General features: G+C 56.7%; 2 protein-coding genes across 5 annotated transcripts in view; both read right to left on the bottom strand.

Moving 5' to 3' along the window:
* The window catches only part of MEGF8 (multiple EGF like domains 8), a 42,550-nt gene extending 34,393 nt beyond the window's left edge, over positions 1–8,157 (bottom strand). For 2 of the 3 annotated variants that reach the window (XM_025424790.3, XM_025424789.3), the window contains exons 1-2: positions 7,222–8,156; positions 67–230 (exon numbers count right to left, since the gene is read on the bottom strand). In XM_025424790.3, coding sequence (XP_025280575.1) covers positions 67–230; positions 7,222–7,408 — 351 coding nt within the window. In that variant the 5' untranslated portion in view covers positions 7,409–8,156. Of the gene's footprint in view, positions 1–66; positions 231–7,221 lie in introns of all 3 variants that reach the window. The other variant, XM_025424792.3, reaches the window with a different exon arrangement.
* Positions 8,158–8,578: 421 nt separating this feature from the next.
* Positions 8,579–17,051, bottom strand: TMEM145 (transmembrane protein 145). Of its 2 annotated transcripts, none has more exons than XM_049094609.1 (15): positions 16,886–17,051; positions 16,035–16,109; positions 15,841–15,918; positions 15,672–15,758; positions 15,477–15,578; positions 15,276–15,360; positions 15,093–15,164; positions 14,909–14,977; positions 14,325–14,405; positions 14,163–14,241; positions 13,924–14,017; positions 13,043–13,215; positions 12,115–12,235; positions 9,885–10,091; positions 8,579–9,396 (listed from the first exon to the last, which is right to left on the bottom strand). In XM_049094609.1, exons 1-15 carry the CDS (start codon positions 17,003–17,005, stop codon positions 9,148–9,150), a joined length of 1,692 nt encoding a protein of 563 aa, XP_048950566.1. In that variant the 5' UTR covers positions 17,006–17,051; the 3' UTR covers positions 8,579–9,147. The 2 variants fall into 2 exon arrangements, with proteins under 2 accessions (XP_048950566.1, XP_025280579.1); XM_025424794.3 differs by having other exon boundaries at positions 8,579–8,923; positions 16,886–17,049.
* Positions 17,052–18,296: the final 1,245 nt, after the last annotated feature.

Genomic DNA, 18,296 nt, shown 5'->3' on the forward strand with positions numbered 1-18,296 from the left:
AGACCTCCAGCCAGAACCCCACAGTCCAGCGCCCCCACATCCCCACCACAGTCTGGCCCCACCAACCTTGCCTGAGGAGGCCTCGATGGGTGGAGGCCGAGTGCTCCCACTCAGACTGGCAAGCAGGGGCCCTCGGGGAGAGTCACCATCGTACACGAACAGGTAGTCGTAAGTGCATTCCGTGTCCAGGAAAAGGAAGTCCAGCAGGATCCGGTGCTGGGGGCTTGGGGCTGGGTGGTGAGAGCACAGGGGCCAGGCTCAGATGTGCACCCCCTCCCCGTGCCTCCATGTGCCCCTACCCAAAAGTACCAAGCCCTGCCTGGTGATGTTGGAGGCCCAAAGATGAGTCAGACCTGAGCCCTGCCTTCGAGGGGCTCCTGGTCTCATGGCCCCGGGAGATCAGAGCTGTGACAGCAAGAAGGACAGGAGCCAGAGAAGGAATCCCAGTGTCAGTCCTGGAAAGGACTCCTGAGACCAGGCACCCCACCTCCCACCACTCAGATGGGAAAACTGAAGTGCCCCAGAGAGAATCCCACTCCAGTGGTCACATGGAGCTCTTCTTGTTTATCCCTGAGCTTCAGACACTATGCCTGGGGGGCAGGGTTCAGACCTGAGCAGAGAAGCACACTCCCAGGTGGGAGGGTCCCCTGTTCCAGGCTGATCAGAGTTCCACAGGAAGAGGCCAGTTTCTTCCCCCTGGATGGGCCAAACCTCGGAGTGCCAGAGGTCCTCTGGGCCCTCATCCAGGTCTCATCTCAGTTTGTCCTAGTAGCTAAAGGCACCGGCTTGAGTCAAACCGCCTGCGCTCACATCTTGGCTCTGCCACTTACCAGCTACTAGCTGTGGGCTTGGGCAAGTCACCTAACCTCTCTGGATCGGTCTGTTCATCTGTAAAGTAGGGTTATAACGAGGTCGATTCAAACTTCTTGGCCGCTCCTCCCATCGAGAGGGGAGGGCTGATTCTTTGCCATTTGTATCCCAGAAGACCCTCAGAAAGACGAGCTTAGCAAGACAAAAGAGCAGGATGGACACTCTGGCACTCGCACAGCTACATCAGAGAAGCCTTGCGCCTTCTACCTGAACATCACAGAATGCTCCTTCTCAGAGCACAGCTGTCAAGCTATGAAAAGCCAAAGCCACATGGAGGGGCCATGTGTAAGCGCCCCAGCTGACAGTCCCTGCTGAGCGGCCACCAGCTGCAACTGCCAGCCCTGTGAGGGAGCTTTCTTGGGCATGTGACCCAGGTGAGTGTTCCAACAACTTAAGTCCCAGCTGACATGGAGCTAGGACCACCGAAAAGGCCTGGCCCTTCCTTTTTTTTATTTTTTTTTTTATTTTTTTAAAATTTATGTACGATAGTCACAGAGACACAGAGAGAGAGAGAGAGGCAGAGACACAGGCAGAGGGAGAAGCAGGTTCCATGCACTGGGAGCCCGACGTGGGACTCGATCCCGGGTCTCCAGGATTGCACCCTGAGCCAAAGGCAGGCGCTAAACCGCTGCACCACCCAGGGATCCCCTGGCCCTTCCTAACTCTCATTCCACATCCCACACTAGGGGCTCAGAAGACTAGACCTGGGTTTCAGCTCTGCTCCTGACCTGCTGGGGGACCCTGGGCCAGCCCCGTCCCCCATGCCTCCAGCACACCCATCTGTATAACAGAGATGCTCATGCACTACTCACTAGCTGTGTGATCTTGGGCTGGTTCCACAGGCTCTCTGAGCCTCAGTTTCCTTGATGTAAAATGAAGATATTCTCCCCACCCACCAAGGCTGGTGGGAAGATTCAAGATGGTGACTCTAGGGGATCCCTGGGTGGCTCAGCGGTTTGGCACCTGCCTTCGGCCCAGGGTGTGGTCCTGGAGTCCCAGTATCGAGTCCTACATCGGGCTCCCTGCATGGAGCCTGCTTCTTCCTCTGCCTGTATCTCTGCCTCTCTCTGTGTGTGTCTCTCATGAATAAATAAATAAAATCTTTAAAAAAAAAAAAAAGATGGTGACTCTAACATGCCTGCCCAGGCCTCGTCCTCTCCTACCAGGACCATTGATTCAGCCTCTCCCTGGCCTCCTGTCTTGCCCTGACCAGGGTCCCTGAGATTGTTCCAACTTGGCATTTGGCCATGGCCCCACCCTGTTCAAAAGCCCTCCATGGTTGGGGCACCTGGGTGGCTCAGTTGGTTCAGTTTCTCTTTTTTTTTTTAAGATTTTATTTATTTATTTGACAGAGAGAGGGGGCACGCACAAGTAGGGGGAGCAGCAGGCAGAGGGAGAAACAGGCCCCCCGTAGAGTAGGAAGCCTGAAGTGGGGCTGGATCCCAGGACCCCAAGATCATGACCTGAGCTGAAAGCAGATGCTCAAACAGCTGAGCCACCCAGGTGCCCCAAGTGTCTGACTCTTGATTTCGGCTCAGGTCATGATCTCAGTTGAGTGTGGAACCTGCTTAAAGATTCCCTCTATCCCTGGTTCATTCCTACTTTCAGCACCAAAAAAATAAATAAAGCTCTCCCTCTGCCCCTTCCCCCTATGCTTGCTAGCATTCTCTCTCTTAAGAAAAAAAAAAAAAAAAAAGAAGCCCTCCATGGTTCCCCGCCATCCCGAGGGGAAAGTCCAGCTCCCTAACCCCGTGTTTAAAGTCTCATCTTGGGCAGCCCCGTGGCTCAGCGGTTTAGTGCCGCCTTCAGCCTGGGGTGTGGTCCTGGAGACCTGGGATCGAGTCCCACATCAGGCTCCCTGCATGGAGCCTGCTTCTCCCTCTGCCTGTGTCTCTGCCTCTGTGTGTGTGTGTGTGTGTGTGTGTGTGTGTCTCATAAATAAATAAATAAAACCTTTAAAATAAAATAAAGTCTCATCTTGGGGATCCCTGGGTGGCTCAGTGGTTTAGCGCCAGCCTTCAACCCAGGACGTGATGCTGGAGTCCCAGGATCATGTCCCACATCGGGCTCCTTGCATGAAGCCTGCTTCTCCCTCTGCCTATGTCTCTGCCTCTGTGTGTGTGTGTGTTTCTCATGAATAAATAAGTAAAATCTTAAAAAAAAAAAAAAGTCTCATCTTCTCTCACGTCTCCCCACTGCTTGCAACTCCATCAGGAGCTGGGCGTTTGCACTAAGCCTCTCCCTCTGTCTGGAGCACATATTCCCTTCACACCAGCAAACTTCCCCACCTCCTCCAGGAAGTCTTCCCTGATGCCACCTGGCTATGTTAGGTGCCTATCTTGGGGGTTCTCACTTTCCATTGTAACCTTCATTCCTCTGAGCCAGAACCGTCTATGTCTGGGTCTGTCTCCTCTACATCCAAGGAGGCCCAGAGGGCCAGGCCAAAGCCTAACTCATCTTAGGGTCCCTCCCTGACATTAACCAACACAGGGCCCAGCACTGAGCAAGGGCTCAGGAAATGCTGGATGAAGGAATGAAGAAATGCACAAAAGAAAGAATACTGAAGTTGGCAGCTCTCCCTCAGGTTCTGATCAGAGCCCCCCCCCCCCCCCCCCCCCCCCCCTGAGAACATCACATAGACCCCAAACCATGGTCTGGAGAATGAAGAAGAACCATTTAGCCAGACCAGGCAACCAGACCTCCCAGAATCTTGCCAACCTCAACTAAAATCACAACAAGCTCAGTTCCCAGGATCACAACAAGTACATCTTTGTCAAGGACATGCCAGAGGCCAGCTCTCCATCTGCTTTCCCCAAGTTCCTAAGTTCAAAATCTCCTATTTCCACCTAACATGGCCCCAACCCTCATGTCTTCCTGGACAGAGCTCCAACCCCAAAACGCCCTGGTTTTCTTTTTTCTTTTCTTTTTTTTTTTCTTTTTCTTTTTCTTTTTTTTTTTTTTTTTGAAGATTTTATCTATTCACGAGGGACACAGAGAAAGAGGCAGAGATATAGGCAGAGGGAGAAGCAGGCTCCCCATGGGGAGCCCAATGTGGGACTCAATCCCAGGACACCGGGATCGCAACCTGAGCCTAAGGCAGATGCTCAACCACTGAGCCACCCAGGTGCCCCTATTTTATTTTTGGATAAGTATTTATTTGAGAGAGAGAGAGAGAGAGAGAGAGAGCGCCCACAGGGATGGGAGGTGGAGGGGCAGAGGGAGGAGAGAGAAACCCAAGTAGACTCCATGCTGAGCATGGAGCTCAATGCCTGACACAGGGCTCAATCTCATGACCCTGAGATCAGGACCTGAGCCAAAACCAAGAGTTGGACACTTAAGAGCACCTGGGTAGCTCATTTAAGCATCTGCCTTCAGCTCAGGTCATGATGCCAGGGTCCTGAGATCAAGACTGACATCGGGCTCCTCACTCAGTGGGGAACCTGCTTCACCCTGTCCCTCTCCCCCTGCTTGTGCTCTCTCTCTCTCTCTCTCTGTCTCTTTCTGTCAAATAAAATCTCTAAAAAAAAAAAACACTTAACTGACTATGCCACCCAGGCACCCCAACCTCTTGCTTTTCTTTTTTTTTTAAGACTTTATTTATTCATGAGAGACACAGAGGGAGACGCAGAGACATAGGCAGAGGGAGAAGCAGGCTCCCTACAGGGAGCTCAATGCTGAACTCGATCCTAGGACACCAGGATCACGACCTGAGCTTGCTTATTCATGAGAGATAAGAGAAAGAGGCAGAGATACAGACAGAGGGAGAAGCAGGCTCCCTGCAGGGAGCCCAATGTGGGACTTGATCCCAGGACCCCAGGACCGTGACCTGAGCTGAAGGCAGACGCTCAACCACTGAGCGACCCAGGTGCCCCAACTCCCTGCTTTTCAAAAGCAGAACGCCTCTTATTCATGAGGATGTTCTGAGGACTAGCTACAATAAAGCATGAATGTGGTACAAAAGGAAGTGGGTCAGCTGCTTATTTTTAAAAGATGGGGGAACATGTTGGTTCTCAAAGGTGATAGGCAGTGGGGAAGCACGGGAGATCAAGAGGATCTGGAAGCCGCCTGGACTCCCTCCTACCCCAATGTCCAGGCAGCTGGTCCCCAAGTCTCACTGGTGAAATTTCCCCAGCATCTCTCAGCGCTCTCTCCACCTCCTCCATTTCTGCCCAGTTCAACACCCATCCTCTCCTGCGAGACCTGCACACCAACTCTCCAGTTCACCCCCTACCGGGCTGATGGCTCAAAATTCTTCTGTGGGTCCCCACCTATCGCAAGAGAAAACGCCAAGCTGCTCAGCATGACTTTCTTCCCCTGCTTGTGGCACCCTCCCCACCTCTCAGCCAACAGTCCAATCAGACCAGGAAAACCCAGACATGGCTCCAGAGACACACCTGCCTCTCTTTTGTCTTCACAGAAGCTGTTCCTTTTTTTCATACAATAAACTCCTATGAATGCTTCAGAACTCTACTTCAGAGGCTCCTCCTCTGTGACCCGCCCCAGGAGAATACTCTCAACCCCCTAAGCCCATCTACCCAACCCCCCTACCTCCTTCTGTCTCAGCCCTGGACATACTGTGGGATGAGTGTCTGCGTCCAGCCTTACCATCCCCAACCAGGCTGGGGCTCTATAAGGCCAGAGAATGATGTGTCCATCAAACACATACATACACTTCCCATTGTATGCTCACCCACACCCCCAGACAGGGATGGCTCCCAAGCTGGGGACAGACACACTGGTCCCCAAGAAACATGCTTCATCCATACCCCACGCAACAGCCACAGAGACCTAAAGCATAAATCAGATCACGTCCTTCCCTGTTCAAAACCCTCCCACAACTCCCTGGATAAAGACCAAGGTCTGCAGCCTGTAAAGGGAGGCTATGCATGATCTGCACCATCACACCTCTGGCCTTTGCCCAGAACTTCTTCTGGAGGACTCTTATTTCTCCTTGGACACTAGCTCCTATATCCACTGCCCAGAAGCCTTCCTGGACTTCTCCATCCCCTGCCTTTGCACTCCACTACCACCACCCTACTGCCCTCAGGGTATATAGCTCAAAATCACAAGGTCCTCCACCCTCTGGCTCACTGTCTTGTATTCTGTGTCCTAGCACACTGGATTTCTAGTTTCTCCAAAGCATCATCCCTCCTGCTTCCAGGCCTTTGCATGGGCTATTCTCCTGGCCTGGGGTGCCCTTCTGTTCCCTCCTATTCCCTCCTACACAAGCCTCTGATCTTAGCTACAAGCCAGGCTAAGTCAGAGGTCTTCCAAGCTTCTCACTCCCTGGGGGTGGGTTTGCTCCCCATACTGGACTAGGAACCCATAAGGATAGGGTTGGGGCCTTTGCACAGGCTGTTCCCTCTGGAATGCTCTTCCTCTTGGCTGATTACTATTGGTCCTTTAGATCTCAGCTCAGACACCTCTTCCCCCAAGAAGCCCTCTCTCTTCTCCCAGCCTCCAGGCCAGGCATTACCTCTGGGCTCCCACAGGCTCCTGTGGTTCTTCCATCACAGTCCCAACCCCTCTGGATTGTCATTGTCTATTCATGTGTTTGTCTTTCCCACTGGATTCTAAGCCCCAAATCATCACAGATTGCTAGGGTTGTCCTGGTCTCTGTTATGTCCCAGTGGCAAACATGTCTGGCACATGAATGACTGAAAAAAAAAAAAAAAAAACAATGTCTTTATCAAAGTACTTTAAAAATAACAACAGTATAGGGACACCTGGGTGGCTCGGCGGTTGAGCAACTGCCTTCAGCTCAGAGTGTGATCCTGGGGTCCAGGAACTGAGTCCCGCATCAGGCTGTGAGGAACCTGCTTCTCCCTCTGCCTATGTCTCTGCCTCTCTCTGTGTCTCTCATAAATAAAATCTTTAAAAATAAGTAAATAAATAAATAACGACAGTATAATTCTAATACCATTTATTGTGTACTTACTATGTGCCAGGCCTGTTCAATAGTGTTCTCATTTAATTCCAACAACCCTATGTGGGCAGTACTAGCGTGAACCCCACTTGGGAGGAGGGGAAGTGCCTGCCCAAATTCACAAAGCTAGTGAGAAGTGGAACCCAAATTTGAAGCAGGTGGCTGGGCTCAGAGCCTGAGCTGGTAACAGTTATTCAGAATATCTCTCATTGATGCTCTTGGCTTGTAACTGTCCATCTGGGTCTGGGTGCAACTCCCCCACCAGTCTTCAAGGCCTTCCCAGGGCAGGGCCCAGGTTGGCTGCTTTTCGGAGCAAAGGGCCTAGACCAGAAGCGGGTGTGGGAATGCGGTGAGTGGGATTAATGAGTGCACAAATGAATGAATTAGCGAATGGGTGGGTGTGTGACCCACGCGGCCCCACTCACCCTCGATGAGCCACTCGCAATTGCCATTGACGCTGTAGTTGCCCGCACCATCCGTCACGAAGCCTGGAGCCTCCCGCAGCACTTGCCGCTGCCCCTTGCAGTCCCCTGCCCGGGCCCCAGGGAACAGCGGCCCCAGCAGGGCCAACGGCAGAGCCAGCGCCACGGCCAGAGCCGAGCCCAGGGCCATCGCCGCCTCCCGCAGACCCTTACAGACGGGACAGGCCTGAAAGACCGGGAGAGGAACCTCCACGCGGCGTGAGGCCCCGCAAATGTGACCTCTATAGACGGGACATGGCCTTGTAGACCCGGGAGGTCGAGGAACTGCAGACCCCGCGACGGGGACCGCCGCAGCAGAAGGGCTCGGGAAGTCGAGGAGTAGGCCCTATAGACCCATGCAGGGACCTGTAGATGGGGTCGTTATGGACGGGGCCGACCCCTAGGGACCGTGGGAGTCCCTCATAGTTACGGGCCCCCATAGGCTAGCTGACCCCATAAACGGTGTCCAGCAGTTACGGACTCGGGCCGCTGCAGGCGGAAACGGACCTTATATACGGGTGGGTCCCCAGGGGGCGAAGGGCTCTACAGCCCGGCGGGGGCCTCCACAGAGGGTGCGGGTCGTGCCGGGCCAGGCCTGGAAGGTCCGAGAGAGACCCCTCCAGCCGGGGGCGGGGCGCGAGCGGGTGCCGGGGGCGGAGCCCGTCTGCAGGGGCTCGGGCCTGGACCCCATAGACGCACTCGCTTGCTCACCCACCCGCGCCTCCCTCCGGAGCCGGATGGGCCAGATCAGAGAGACGAGGGGACGCTCGGGCCAGAGCGGCCTGGGAAGACCCGCTGGGAGGACGAGGGGGCGGGGGCCGAGCGGCCGCTGTGGGAGGAAAGATGGAGAGGAGGCGAGAAGCTGCAGAGCCGCAGGTCAGAGCGGCCCTGGGAGGACTGCGGAGCATCCAACCCCACCCCTCCACAGAAGGAGACTTCCGGAAGCTTCCCCGCCCATTTGCTCCCAGACGCGTGCGCAGCAGGGACCGCCTCCGTCTGCGAAGAGAGAAGTACACATGCGCAGTGCGAAAGTCGTAAGCCGGGCTCGGGGTACAGGTGGTTGAGCAAAGTTTGTGCCACTGGAGGGCGCCTCTAGCTCTGACTGGAGAAGAGACGGCGAAATTAAAAGCGGTGTAGTGAGGAGGGTTCTGTTAGATGAATCGCTGGTTCAGTGCTGCCAGCGTCTGGGCCAGCGTGAAGGCCAGGGCTATGCAGGCCCCTCCCAAAATGCCATTTCACAGACGGACACACCGAGGCCCAGAGCCTGGGCTGGTTCACGCTCCGCCCCGCCTCTGAGCACTGGCAAGATGTAAAGAGGCCATTTTATAGATAAAAACTCAACGAATCCGCTTTATTTTGGCAAGAAGGGAGAAAGTCTTTCTGCCGGGGACCTGAGGGGGGGCCCCCGGATGGAGATGGGGTGGGCAGAGCTCGGGTCCGAGGTCACAGAGATCCAAGGGAAGGTTTGAGTCGAGACCAGATTCACAATTTCCGTCCCAGGAGCAATGGCTCGGGGTCGCGGAGTCCTGGAGAGTCACGGGCAGGGTCCCGGCGATCGTCACTGGTGTTCCGGGGTCCGGCGGGATCAGAGGTCTCGGAGGGGGCCAGGGGGCCGTAGGTCTCGGAACAGCGGGAGCCCAGAATCCGGCGCCGCTCGGGGCAGGGGCTGAGGGAGGGGACGGGGAGAGCGGCTCCCGCGGGACCGTTTGGCACAGAAGTCGGGGGAACGGGAGAGGGGGGCGGGCCAGTACGCACCCCTACCTGGGCGCGCGGGGTGGGGAGGGTCGGGAAGGCCTGGGATGGCAGAGCCCTGGGGCCGGGATAGAGCGGGGATCCGGAGCCCGGCCGGGGCCCGGCGCGCGGCCCATGGGGCGGGGTGGGCTAGGGTGCTCAGACCGGGGGTGCGGTGCCCCCGGCCGTGTGCATGCTGAAGTATTCGGTGAAGCCGGTGTGCGGCGCCGCCGTCTGGGGCACGAGCGGCTGGTAGGGCGGCGTCGGGCCATCCCAGCTCGGGTCGGCCGCCTTGGGGAACCGAGCGGGAAGGGGCGGGGAGGCCGCGCCCGGCTCGGCCATGGTCACCACGCGGCCCCTCGGGGCCACCGCCGCCGCCACCGCCGTCTCCTCCACCTGCTTCCCGGCCTGGGAGGGGGGTCAGGGTCAGAGGCCGTCCGGGACCCACGGGGGGCAGATGCGGCCCCGAAGGCCCGTCCCCCTCCCCGCAAAGGAGCCCCCCTCCCGAGGTGCGGGCGCAGGTGTCAGTCGGGGAAGGGGCGGGTGGCCGGGCGTCTGGGCAACGGGGCCAGGTACTCAAGGGGCGGCGTGGGAGCGCGCGGGGCGAACTCCGGCGGCGGCCGGGGGGCGGGCGGGGAGCCGCGGAAGGCGGGGGGCGGGGGCACCGCGCGTGGCGTCTGCGGGGGCGTGCGCAGCAGCGCCAGGACCCAGTCGGGCAGGGTGGGCGCGGGCGCCGGGGGGCGGTCGCGGCGCGGTGTGGGGGCTCGGGGCGTGCGAAAGGCAGGGGGTGGGCTCAGGCGCTTGGGAGAGGGGGGCGGCGGCGGGGCCGGGAGCGGGGTCAGGTACTCCAGGGGCGGCGCCAGCAGCTCCTCGTGCGCCGGGGGCGCGGGGCTTACGGAGGAGGCGGGCGGGGGGATGGAGAAGAGCTCCGTGAAGTTGGGCACCGAGTCGCTGATGAACGTCACGTTCCCATAGACGTGCTGCGGGAAGGCCTTGTCCGTGGATTGGCTCCCTCCGGGGCCCGGGGCCCCGGCTGAGGCGATCTGCGACGTGCGCACGTGGTACGGGAAGTTCTTGTTGGCCGCCGACGGGCGCGTCATGATCTGGGGCGAGAGCCAGGTGCTGGTTGGAGAAGTACTGTCCAGGCCTCAGGCCGTCTCCATAAACACGGGGTCCTAAGGATTCCCCTTCACTTGACATCCCCCACGCTTGCCTGCGGCCCTTCAGCCTGGATTAGACACCTACTCTGAGCTCTCACCGTGCCCTAGCTCCGACCTTTTTTCCTCCCTCAACCACCCTGCGATGTTTCCTCCATCAGCCCTGATCACTGACTTATCGCTGGCTGGTTAAGGGTCAGAGCCTTTCACTGTCCAGTATGATAGCCACTAGCCATATGGAGCTGTTTACATTTATATTAATCAAAAGTAAACGAAAAGTTTTGCTTCTAATTACACTGGCCACATTCAAGTGCTCAGTTGCCACACGTGAATAGTAGCTCTTGTACTGGGCAGCACAGAGTTTAGAATATTTTCATAAACACAGAAAGATCAGTTGGACAACACCAGATAGACTCTATAGAATGTTAACTCCATGAGGGCAGGAATTTGTTCAGTTCCCTACTGAATCCCCAACAGCTAGAACAGTACCTGGGCTCATAGGTGCTCGATAGGTATTGGTCAAATGTAGAGATGTGTCCCCAGTTAGTCTAGTAGGTAATGGGGGCAGGGACTGGGTGTGCAGCCCATGGGAACCTAGCACAACCCCCCCACCCCCACCCCTCTAAGGTTGTGCTCAGTAGGAAACAAGGAACTGTGGAATGCCGGAGGTGGAGCAGTGCTGAACTAACAGCGTTTTTTAGGAAAGAAAGCAGCTGAAGGTGAAGTCTAGCTAAAAGGGCACTGCATTTCCGTGTTCGGGCTAGCACCCTACCTCTCGCCCCACAGCTCACTGAGTATGGGATCTGGGGCATGTTGATAAAACTCCCTGAGCCTCACTGGGGAAAAGAGATTGCAGTGCCTACTTAGAAAGATGAGGAGAGGGTAGAAATGCAAACCCCTGGCACAGAGCTTGGCACATGATGGTTCCTAGCATTTCTCCTCTCTCTGTTCCTTTCAGACTTCCCGCAGAGCTTTTAGAAGTGCTGTCCTGGGAAGGTCAGTCTGTACCTAAGTCAGGCTCTGGGGTGGAAGATGGGGGACTGGACTATCTGTGACTGAGTACATTCCCTCCCCAGGTCCATGTTGTGGACCTCTGGGGTAAGGACCTATATCTCTGTCCAGCTCCCTCTGATGGTATGCTGGGGAAGGACTGGGCTCAAGTCTCTGACCTAATACCAAATGCTATGGAGCCCTGGCAGGTCACCTCCCCTATCTGGGCCTTAGCTTCTAACCCTTTCTGTAGCGTGGGTTCAATAACCATTATCCATCCTGTCCTGGGGCTGCTCTGACAATTAAACAAGGCATACAAACATATAGATGAATGAACTGTCACCCAGAAGGCCATATAGAATATAAACCAGGGCAAAGAGGTTTGGTGCTGATACTCTCTTGATATCATTCAGATCTAGGCCTCCTGGGGTCCCTGCCTGGCCCACCCCACCTGCTTCTTCCTGGACAATGGCCTGTGATGGCAGATGGGAGAATGTGTTGGGGAAGGCTGTAGTAGTGACTAAGGAGTTTGGGAAAGGTAGTGGGGTGGGATACAGAAGGGAAATGTGAGTCTGGGGACACAGGTTCCGAATGGGAATGGAAGGGGGCAAAGAAAGAGGGTAGAGTTATTGGACACCCGACTGGTTCAGTTGGTACAGCATGCGGCTTCCTGATCTCAGAGTCGTTGAGTTCGAGCCTCACATTGAACACAATTTATTTAAGAAAAAAAAATGGGGCAGTAGGGTTGGAGGAAGAGGGCAGGACAAGGTAGGAGAGAGGAATAAAAGAGGGTGGACTCTGGGGGGTATATAGAGTAGCCTGCAGGCTCTCAGTAAATGTCTGTTGGATGACTAAAGGAATGAAGTGAAGGAAATGGATGGAGAGCTCAGAACAGAAGATTCAGAAAGATCAGGGGTGGGGACCCTCACGTGTCCCCCGCCCATCAGGCTCCCACTCCCACCTGGATGCCCTTCCTCACCAGGAATACGCCATGAGCATACAAATGGATCCCCAGCTGGATGCCATTGACAATCTTCTCCCGGGCCCACTTAGGGATCCCAAAGTTGGCGATCAGGGCCATGACAGGAACCGCAAAGAACCTAAAGGGAAGGTACTGGGTCAGTAGAAACACTGCCCTGCCCTCCTACCCACCCCATGGCCCCAGCTCCCCTGCCATGCACACGCACAGGGCCCCAGTGGGTCCCAAACCAGAAAGAAGTCAAGTGTGACCTTCAGAAGCCAGACGTTAAAAGGGGCGAGGAATCCCACTAGCCTGGGAAATTCTGGAAGGAGAGACTAGGTTGAATTTAACTCAGCTCCACCCCACCCCAAATCCTAGCACCTGATAGAAAATCAGAAGGTGTCTGGTGAATGAATGAACATAAGGACTTACTGCATCTCCCGTATATAAACTCATTAACTCTCACAATGACTCTATGAGGCAAGTACAGTTTCTATCCCCACTAAACAGGTAAGGAAACTGAGGCAGACAGAAGTTAATTGATTTGTGTGAGGTCACACAGCTTACAAGGTTTGGAACTGGGATCCAAACCCAGGCAGTCGGGCTGAGAATCTGTCTACTGTCCTGCTATGTTACATTGAATGATTAAAAAAAAGGTTACAACTAGCTTTCATTGAACACTTATTATGTGCCAGACCCAATATTACCAACGCATGCTCAAGATAATCCTTTCTTTACAGGTAAGCAACCTGAGGCACTTTTTTTTTTTTTTTTAAACTTGGGAAAGTAATTTTTTCCAGGCCACAAAGTGAGTAAGTGGCAGACCCTGGCACAGCTGCCTGACTCAAAAGCCCGTCAGCCTCACTGAGGAGGGTCTGAGAAACGGAGAGCCATTTCTGGGAGGCCCCAGGAGACAGGGACAGGTTGGGGCCCCAGCACGTCTCACCAGAGGGTGTAGGCAGCAAAGAAGGGCACGTAAAAAGGCTGCTTCTCCGGGAAGTGGCGCAAGGAGATGAGCACGGCGTAGCAGAACCACACGTAAGCCGCCACCTGCAGCCCAATGAGCCCATAGCCCGCCGGCGACTCATACGTGTACAGTACCTGGCCCGGGTCAAAGAACTGGACCCAAGGGAGAGGGTTCATCATAGCCCTGACCCCCTGCCTTCCATACAGGGGCCCCAGACCCCACCCCTGGGCACCCAGGGGGCAGAGGTACTTGGTCAGGACAGAAGCAGCAGGAGAGCACAAAATGGAAATAGAAGCATGTAGAGAAGGGCAGCACATTTCCTACCAGGGGCCCAGCATGGGGCTAGACACCTACGACACATAAGCTTTTCCATTTGCATCCACTTGATGAAGTTAGGTCTTATTATCACCCCACTTCACAGATGGGGACACTGAGGCTAAGACGGACACCTTTTGGTCAAAGCCGAGGTGACATAAAGCCTCAGAGGAGCCCTCTGGGACAGGTAAGACCCTACTAATTTTACAGAAGAGGAAACAGGCTTAGAGGGGGTGGGCATTACCAGAGGTCAGCTAGCTGGGAGGTGAGAGAGCTAGAGTGGCATCCAGGTCTGTGGGACTCCTGAACTCTCAGGCATGACATCGAGCATAAATGTGACAGACAGCGAGAGACAGAGGGAGGAGGAAGAAGGCTCCTCAGAGATGGGGAAGAGGGGAGGCAGGCACTCGAGAGACAGATGGGCAGGCAGAAATCGCAGAGTGGGAGAGAGCGAGCCAGCAAGGGTGCGATGTGGGGAAGGGCTGGCAGACAGGTGGAGGAGGTGGCCAAAAGCTTTGGGTGGGGTGGGGGCGGGTGGCACTCACCTTGGCCTCATAGATGAGCAGCACCACGTGGGTAAGGGTGTACAGGGTCATGTAGACCGACAACTTCACAGAGCCCGAGTGGCTGATGCGGCCCCTGGCGGCCAGCCATGAGGGGAGACAGCAGGGGTGGGGGCTGTCAGGGAGAAGCGGGCAGCCACCCCCCAGGTCCACCCAAGTGCCCTGTTCCCTAGCCCCACCACACCTCCCCCTCGCATGCCCTCCCGCCCCAGCCTGGGCACCGTGTCACCGTGAATCCCTTCCCCAGAAGGATGAGCATCAGCAGAAAGATGAGGAAGCTGGAGGAGAAGAGCAGCTTGGCTGGGAGAAGGGAGGAGAGGGCGTCTCAGACACGGGGCTCAGAGAGAGCCCGGGCACCCTTCCCCGGCCCACTTCATTCTCACCCAAGATCTTCAGACTCTCGTTGCCAATGCCATCAGTGGCATACTGGCCCCAGTAGATGCAGAAAAACAGGAGGCTCAGGACTGAGGGGAGAATGGGCAGAGGGAGGAAAGACAGAAACCGGCTTTGGGGCATCACTGTTCCCTAGCACTGTGATCCAGATGGCCAGAACCCCTCCTTCATCCCCATCAGGATTCAAGACTATTTACTCCCACTGATGTCCTGGGAGACTCCTGAGTTCAAGCCCCAGCCCCACCTCTGCAGGACCCAGATTCCAGGCCCACAGGCCCCTCCTCCCTCAGACCCAGGAGTCCTGCCCCCAGTCCCTCCTCCCTCAGACCCAGGAGTCCTGCCCCCAGCCCCTTCTCCCTCAGACCCAGGAGTCCTGCCCCCAGCCCCTCCTCCCTCAGACCCAGGAATGAGGCCCCCAGCTCCCTCCTCCCTCAGACCCAGGAGTTCTGCCCCCAACCCCTTCTCCCTCAGACCCAGGAGTTCTGCCCCCAGCCCCTCCTCCCTCAGACCCAGGTATCTGGACCCTAGCTCCCTCCTCTGGCAGAACTCAAAGTTGTGATACTCTAAACCTCACCCTCCACTCCTGCTGCAGCCATGAACATTTTATAAGTTGTGTGGAGTAACTGTCGACCTTTCAGCAAATCTAGAAGAGAGGGAGGGTCAGGTGGTTCACAGACAGGAAGGAAAGTAGCTCATCTACCCCAGTCCTGCCCCCCATAACTCCTAACCCCACCACTACCACCATGTGCTGGACTCACATCCAAAGTAACAGGAGAGGAAGAAGATGAGGATGAAGATGAGAAGGAAAGTCACATCCGTCTCCAGGATCCCTGCCGATTTGGAAGAAGGAGGAAATGGTAGGTCAGGATAGCCATCCCTCAGCAGGCATTCCACTCTGACGTCCCTCAAAGATCCTGGCTTCTGGGTCCCCCTATGCTCACCAAACTCATCAGCCGAGAAATGCCGAGTCCAGAAGGACTTGCCATTGGTGAGGACCATCTCGTACTCCAGCTGTAGCCCATCTCCCTGTGGAGAGTGTGTTGGCCTAAGTCAGGGAGTGGGTGGGGGGGGGTGCTGGGCAGGCAGGGGGTCAGCAGGACGGCATGGAAGAGAAGGCCCAGGTGGCCGGCCCAGCCCCTTACCCCACACTTGCTGAGTGCGATGTACCACCACCTCTCTCTCACTGAGCGGAAGCTCCGGCCACTGGAGCAGCTCAGGTAACGAGTTCCCTCCTCTGACACTACCTGAAAAGGAGCAAGAAGAAGGCTGATGCCTGTCTGCACAGCCCTGAGGCTGTCGGCCTTCAGCACCTGCCCACTCCCAGACTGGGCCCATACCTGACAGCCTGACCAGGCGTACTGGGTGGTAAGGTTGATGACTTGGTTGTTCTCGGGCCTGATCACTGACTCCTTGGCCAGGCAGTCCTGGGGAAGGCAGGGACTTGGTCACCCTCTGGCCAGCCTCGACCTTCTCCTCCCTCCCATGTAACCTCCTCACAGCCTTTACCTTGTCCCCTGCCTTGTACACAGCCGGCCACTGGGATGGGTCGTCGAAATAGAGGAGGATGTTCTGACAGCACTTGGCCTGTAAACCCAGAGCTTTTGAAGTTTGGGGAAGTGCGGGGAGCTGGGCTGGCCCTTGCCTCAGGAGGCCAAGGGAGTACCCAGCCTCAGCATGGAGACTGGCTGGGGAAGGCTCACCTCAGGGTATCGGAAACGGAAGTCCAGTCGGCCGTAATCCGAAAGAAAGCAAAACCTCGTCAGGAACACCCAGTCCTGGAAAAGGGGCCCAGTCCGAGTCCTTTGAGAACTCCCTGGACTCCATAGGCCTTCAACTTTCCTTCCCTACCCTTCGGTACTTGGTTCCCAAGAAACACAGGGGACCAAGTTACCTCCCAGATCCTTCTGTGATCCCTTCACCTTGGGTCCTGGATTCTTGCCTCAGATGCCCCCCCACCCAAGTTTCTTCAGTTTCTTCTCCCCTCAAACACTTCTCCCGTTTTCCAAGTGCCTTGAGAAAGACCCTGGAGGCCAGATCCCCACCCTGGCCACGTTCAGTCCTAGACTCCACCTGACTGCCATCCCTCCCCCCCCGCCCCGGGGGGTTATCCACACACACGCCCCCACGGTGGTCCCAGAGACCATCTCGTGCTGGGGAATATTCCAAACGGCTCTCGCCCGGGCCTGAGCAGGAGTGTGAACTCCAGGCTCTCCGCGGAGTGAAAAGTGCTGTCCCTTCAGCACCACCTCGGCGTCCCCCCAACCCCCACTCCAAACTCCGACTCTCCCAACCAGTCCCTCCTCCCCGCCCAGCTCTGACCTCAATGTCCCTCCTGCCATCCCCAAGTCTCTTCCCGACCCCACAGCCCCTCTCGGCCTCAACACTGACCCAGCCCCCCCACCCCGTAACCCTCAGCCCCGTTCCCCCCACGCGGCTCCCGCGGCTCCCGGGGGCCGCCCGGGAAGGGTGCCAGGGGGCGGGGCGGCCCCCCTCCCTTCCCTCGCGTCCCCGGGGGCCCGGCGGGCGGCAGGGGAGGGCCCAGCGCGCTCACCTCTTTGGAGCTGAGGTTGCCCCGCACGTACTTGGCCCGGGCGCGGGGGGGCAGCGGCAGCAGCAGGAGCAGCAGCGGCGGCAGCAGGCGGCGCAGAGCGGGCGCGCGCGGGGGCTCCATTCCGCCCGCTCCGGGCCCCGGCCCCGGCCCCGGCCCCAGCTCGGCTCCGGCTCCGGCCCGGCGACGGCGGCGAGAGCGCGCGGGCCGGCCAGCGCGCGCCCCCGATTAAAGGGGCCGCCGGGCGCTGCGTTCCCCGCCCCCCTCCTCGGGGATGGCCCGGCCTGGCGCCTTCCCAAGCGGTGTGACAGAGGACGCCCCTTTCCTAGCCTCTCCACCCCGCCCCAGCCTCAGTTCTCCCCTCTGGGGGTGTCCCTGATACCTCTGGCTCCCCGTGTCCTACGCTGAACTCCCGTTCCCCCAGCCATGCCTCCTCCTCCAGACTGCCATCTCGGGGTGACCCCCAACCCACAGACCCCAGCTCTGTCCTGACTTCCCCCAGATTTAGTCCCCAAACTGCTCTTTGATTGCTCATCCCCGCCCCCATGACAACCATCCCCAGCTGTGTCCACCCGCGATCCCATGGGCTCTGTGAAGTGCCCACAGGGACACAGAAGAGGGAGAGGGCACACCACTTGTTCTGGGCCACAACCACTACATTCTGTTGCCTGGCCCTGTCCAGTCGCCGCTCACCAGGGTGTGAAATCTGGCTGCTGTGAGGCAGAAGAGGTGGTGTTGTGAGAAGCCCAGAGCAGAGTGAAACCAGCCGCCTGGGTTCAAAACCCAGCTTTGCCACTTTCTCATTAGACCTCCGCCAAGTCGTGTGATCTCCCACTTCAGTCCCCTGCCGGCTGGTTCCAACCTTATGGTTTCCCAGTGGGCAATGAGGATCCCTGGAAAGGCTTAACAGAGTAGCATCCAAGTCCCTCAGCTTCGTTTTCCTGATCAGATTCCAACAAACATTTCTAGCTTCATTCCTCCCCCTTCTCCGAAAAAAAAAAAAAAGTGCTGCTCCTCAAAATATCATTTTAAAAAACTTTCTAAGCCAGGGGCCAACAGGAAACATAAGTGCATGAAACACTTCAGTGTAAGAGAGTGTGAGCCCCATGAAAAGGCGGCCTCGGCTACTTGGCTTGAGCCAGTTGTTGCCAGAAGGGATAGTAGGTCTACTGCCAAATTTCTTTCTTTCTTTTTTTCAGACAAGCCAGAAATGTGTTGAGCTTTTTTTGTTTTGCTTTTGTTTTAAAGCATACTGATTTGTAATGGTGGGTAATGAATTCAAAAATTTTAAATGTATCTTGGGCCAAAGTAAAAAGCCTGTGGGGCAGGTTCGGGCCTCATCTGCCATTCCTGTCATGATCCTTCGAACACAGTTCCAAGCCCACCAGACCAGGAGCCCAACAAGGGCAGGGAC

Source organism: Canis lupus, chromosome 1, assembly GCF_003254725.2.
Source record: "Canis lupus dingo isolate Sandy chromosome 1, ASM325472v2, whole genome shotgun sequence".
NCBI lineage: Eukaryota > Metazoa > Chordata > Mammalia > Carnivora > Canidae > Canis > Canis lupus.

Excerpts from the sequence above, each read along its gene's own strand:
- TMEM145 (XM_049094609.1), bottom strand. The coding sequence starts at position 17,005 with ATGGAGCCCCCGCGCGCGCCCGCTCTGCGCCGCCTGCTGCCGCCGCTG. Across the intron at positions 14,978-15,092 it reads CCTCTCCTGTTACTTTGGAT|ATTTGCTGAAAGGTCGACAG; the intron begins GTGAGTCCAGCA and ends CCTCTCTTCTAG. Across the intron at positions 9,397-9,884 it reads TCCCCCCGCCCGCCTCCTCC|GCCGGGAAGCAGGTGGAGGA; the intron begins GTAAGCCCCGCG and ends CCCCCCTCCCAG.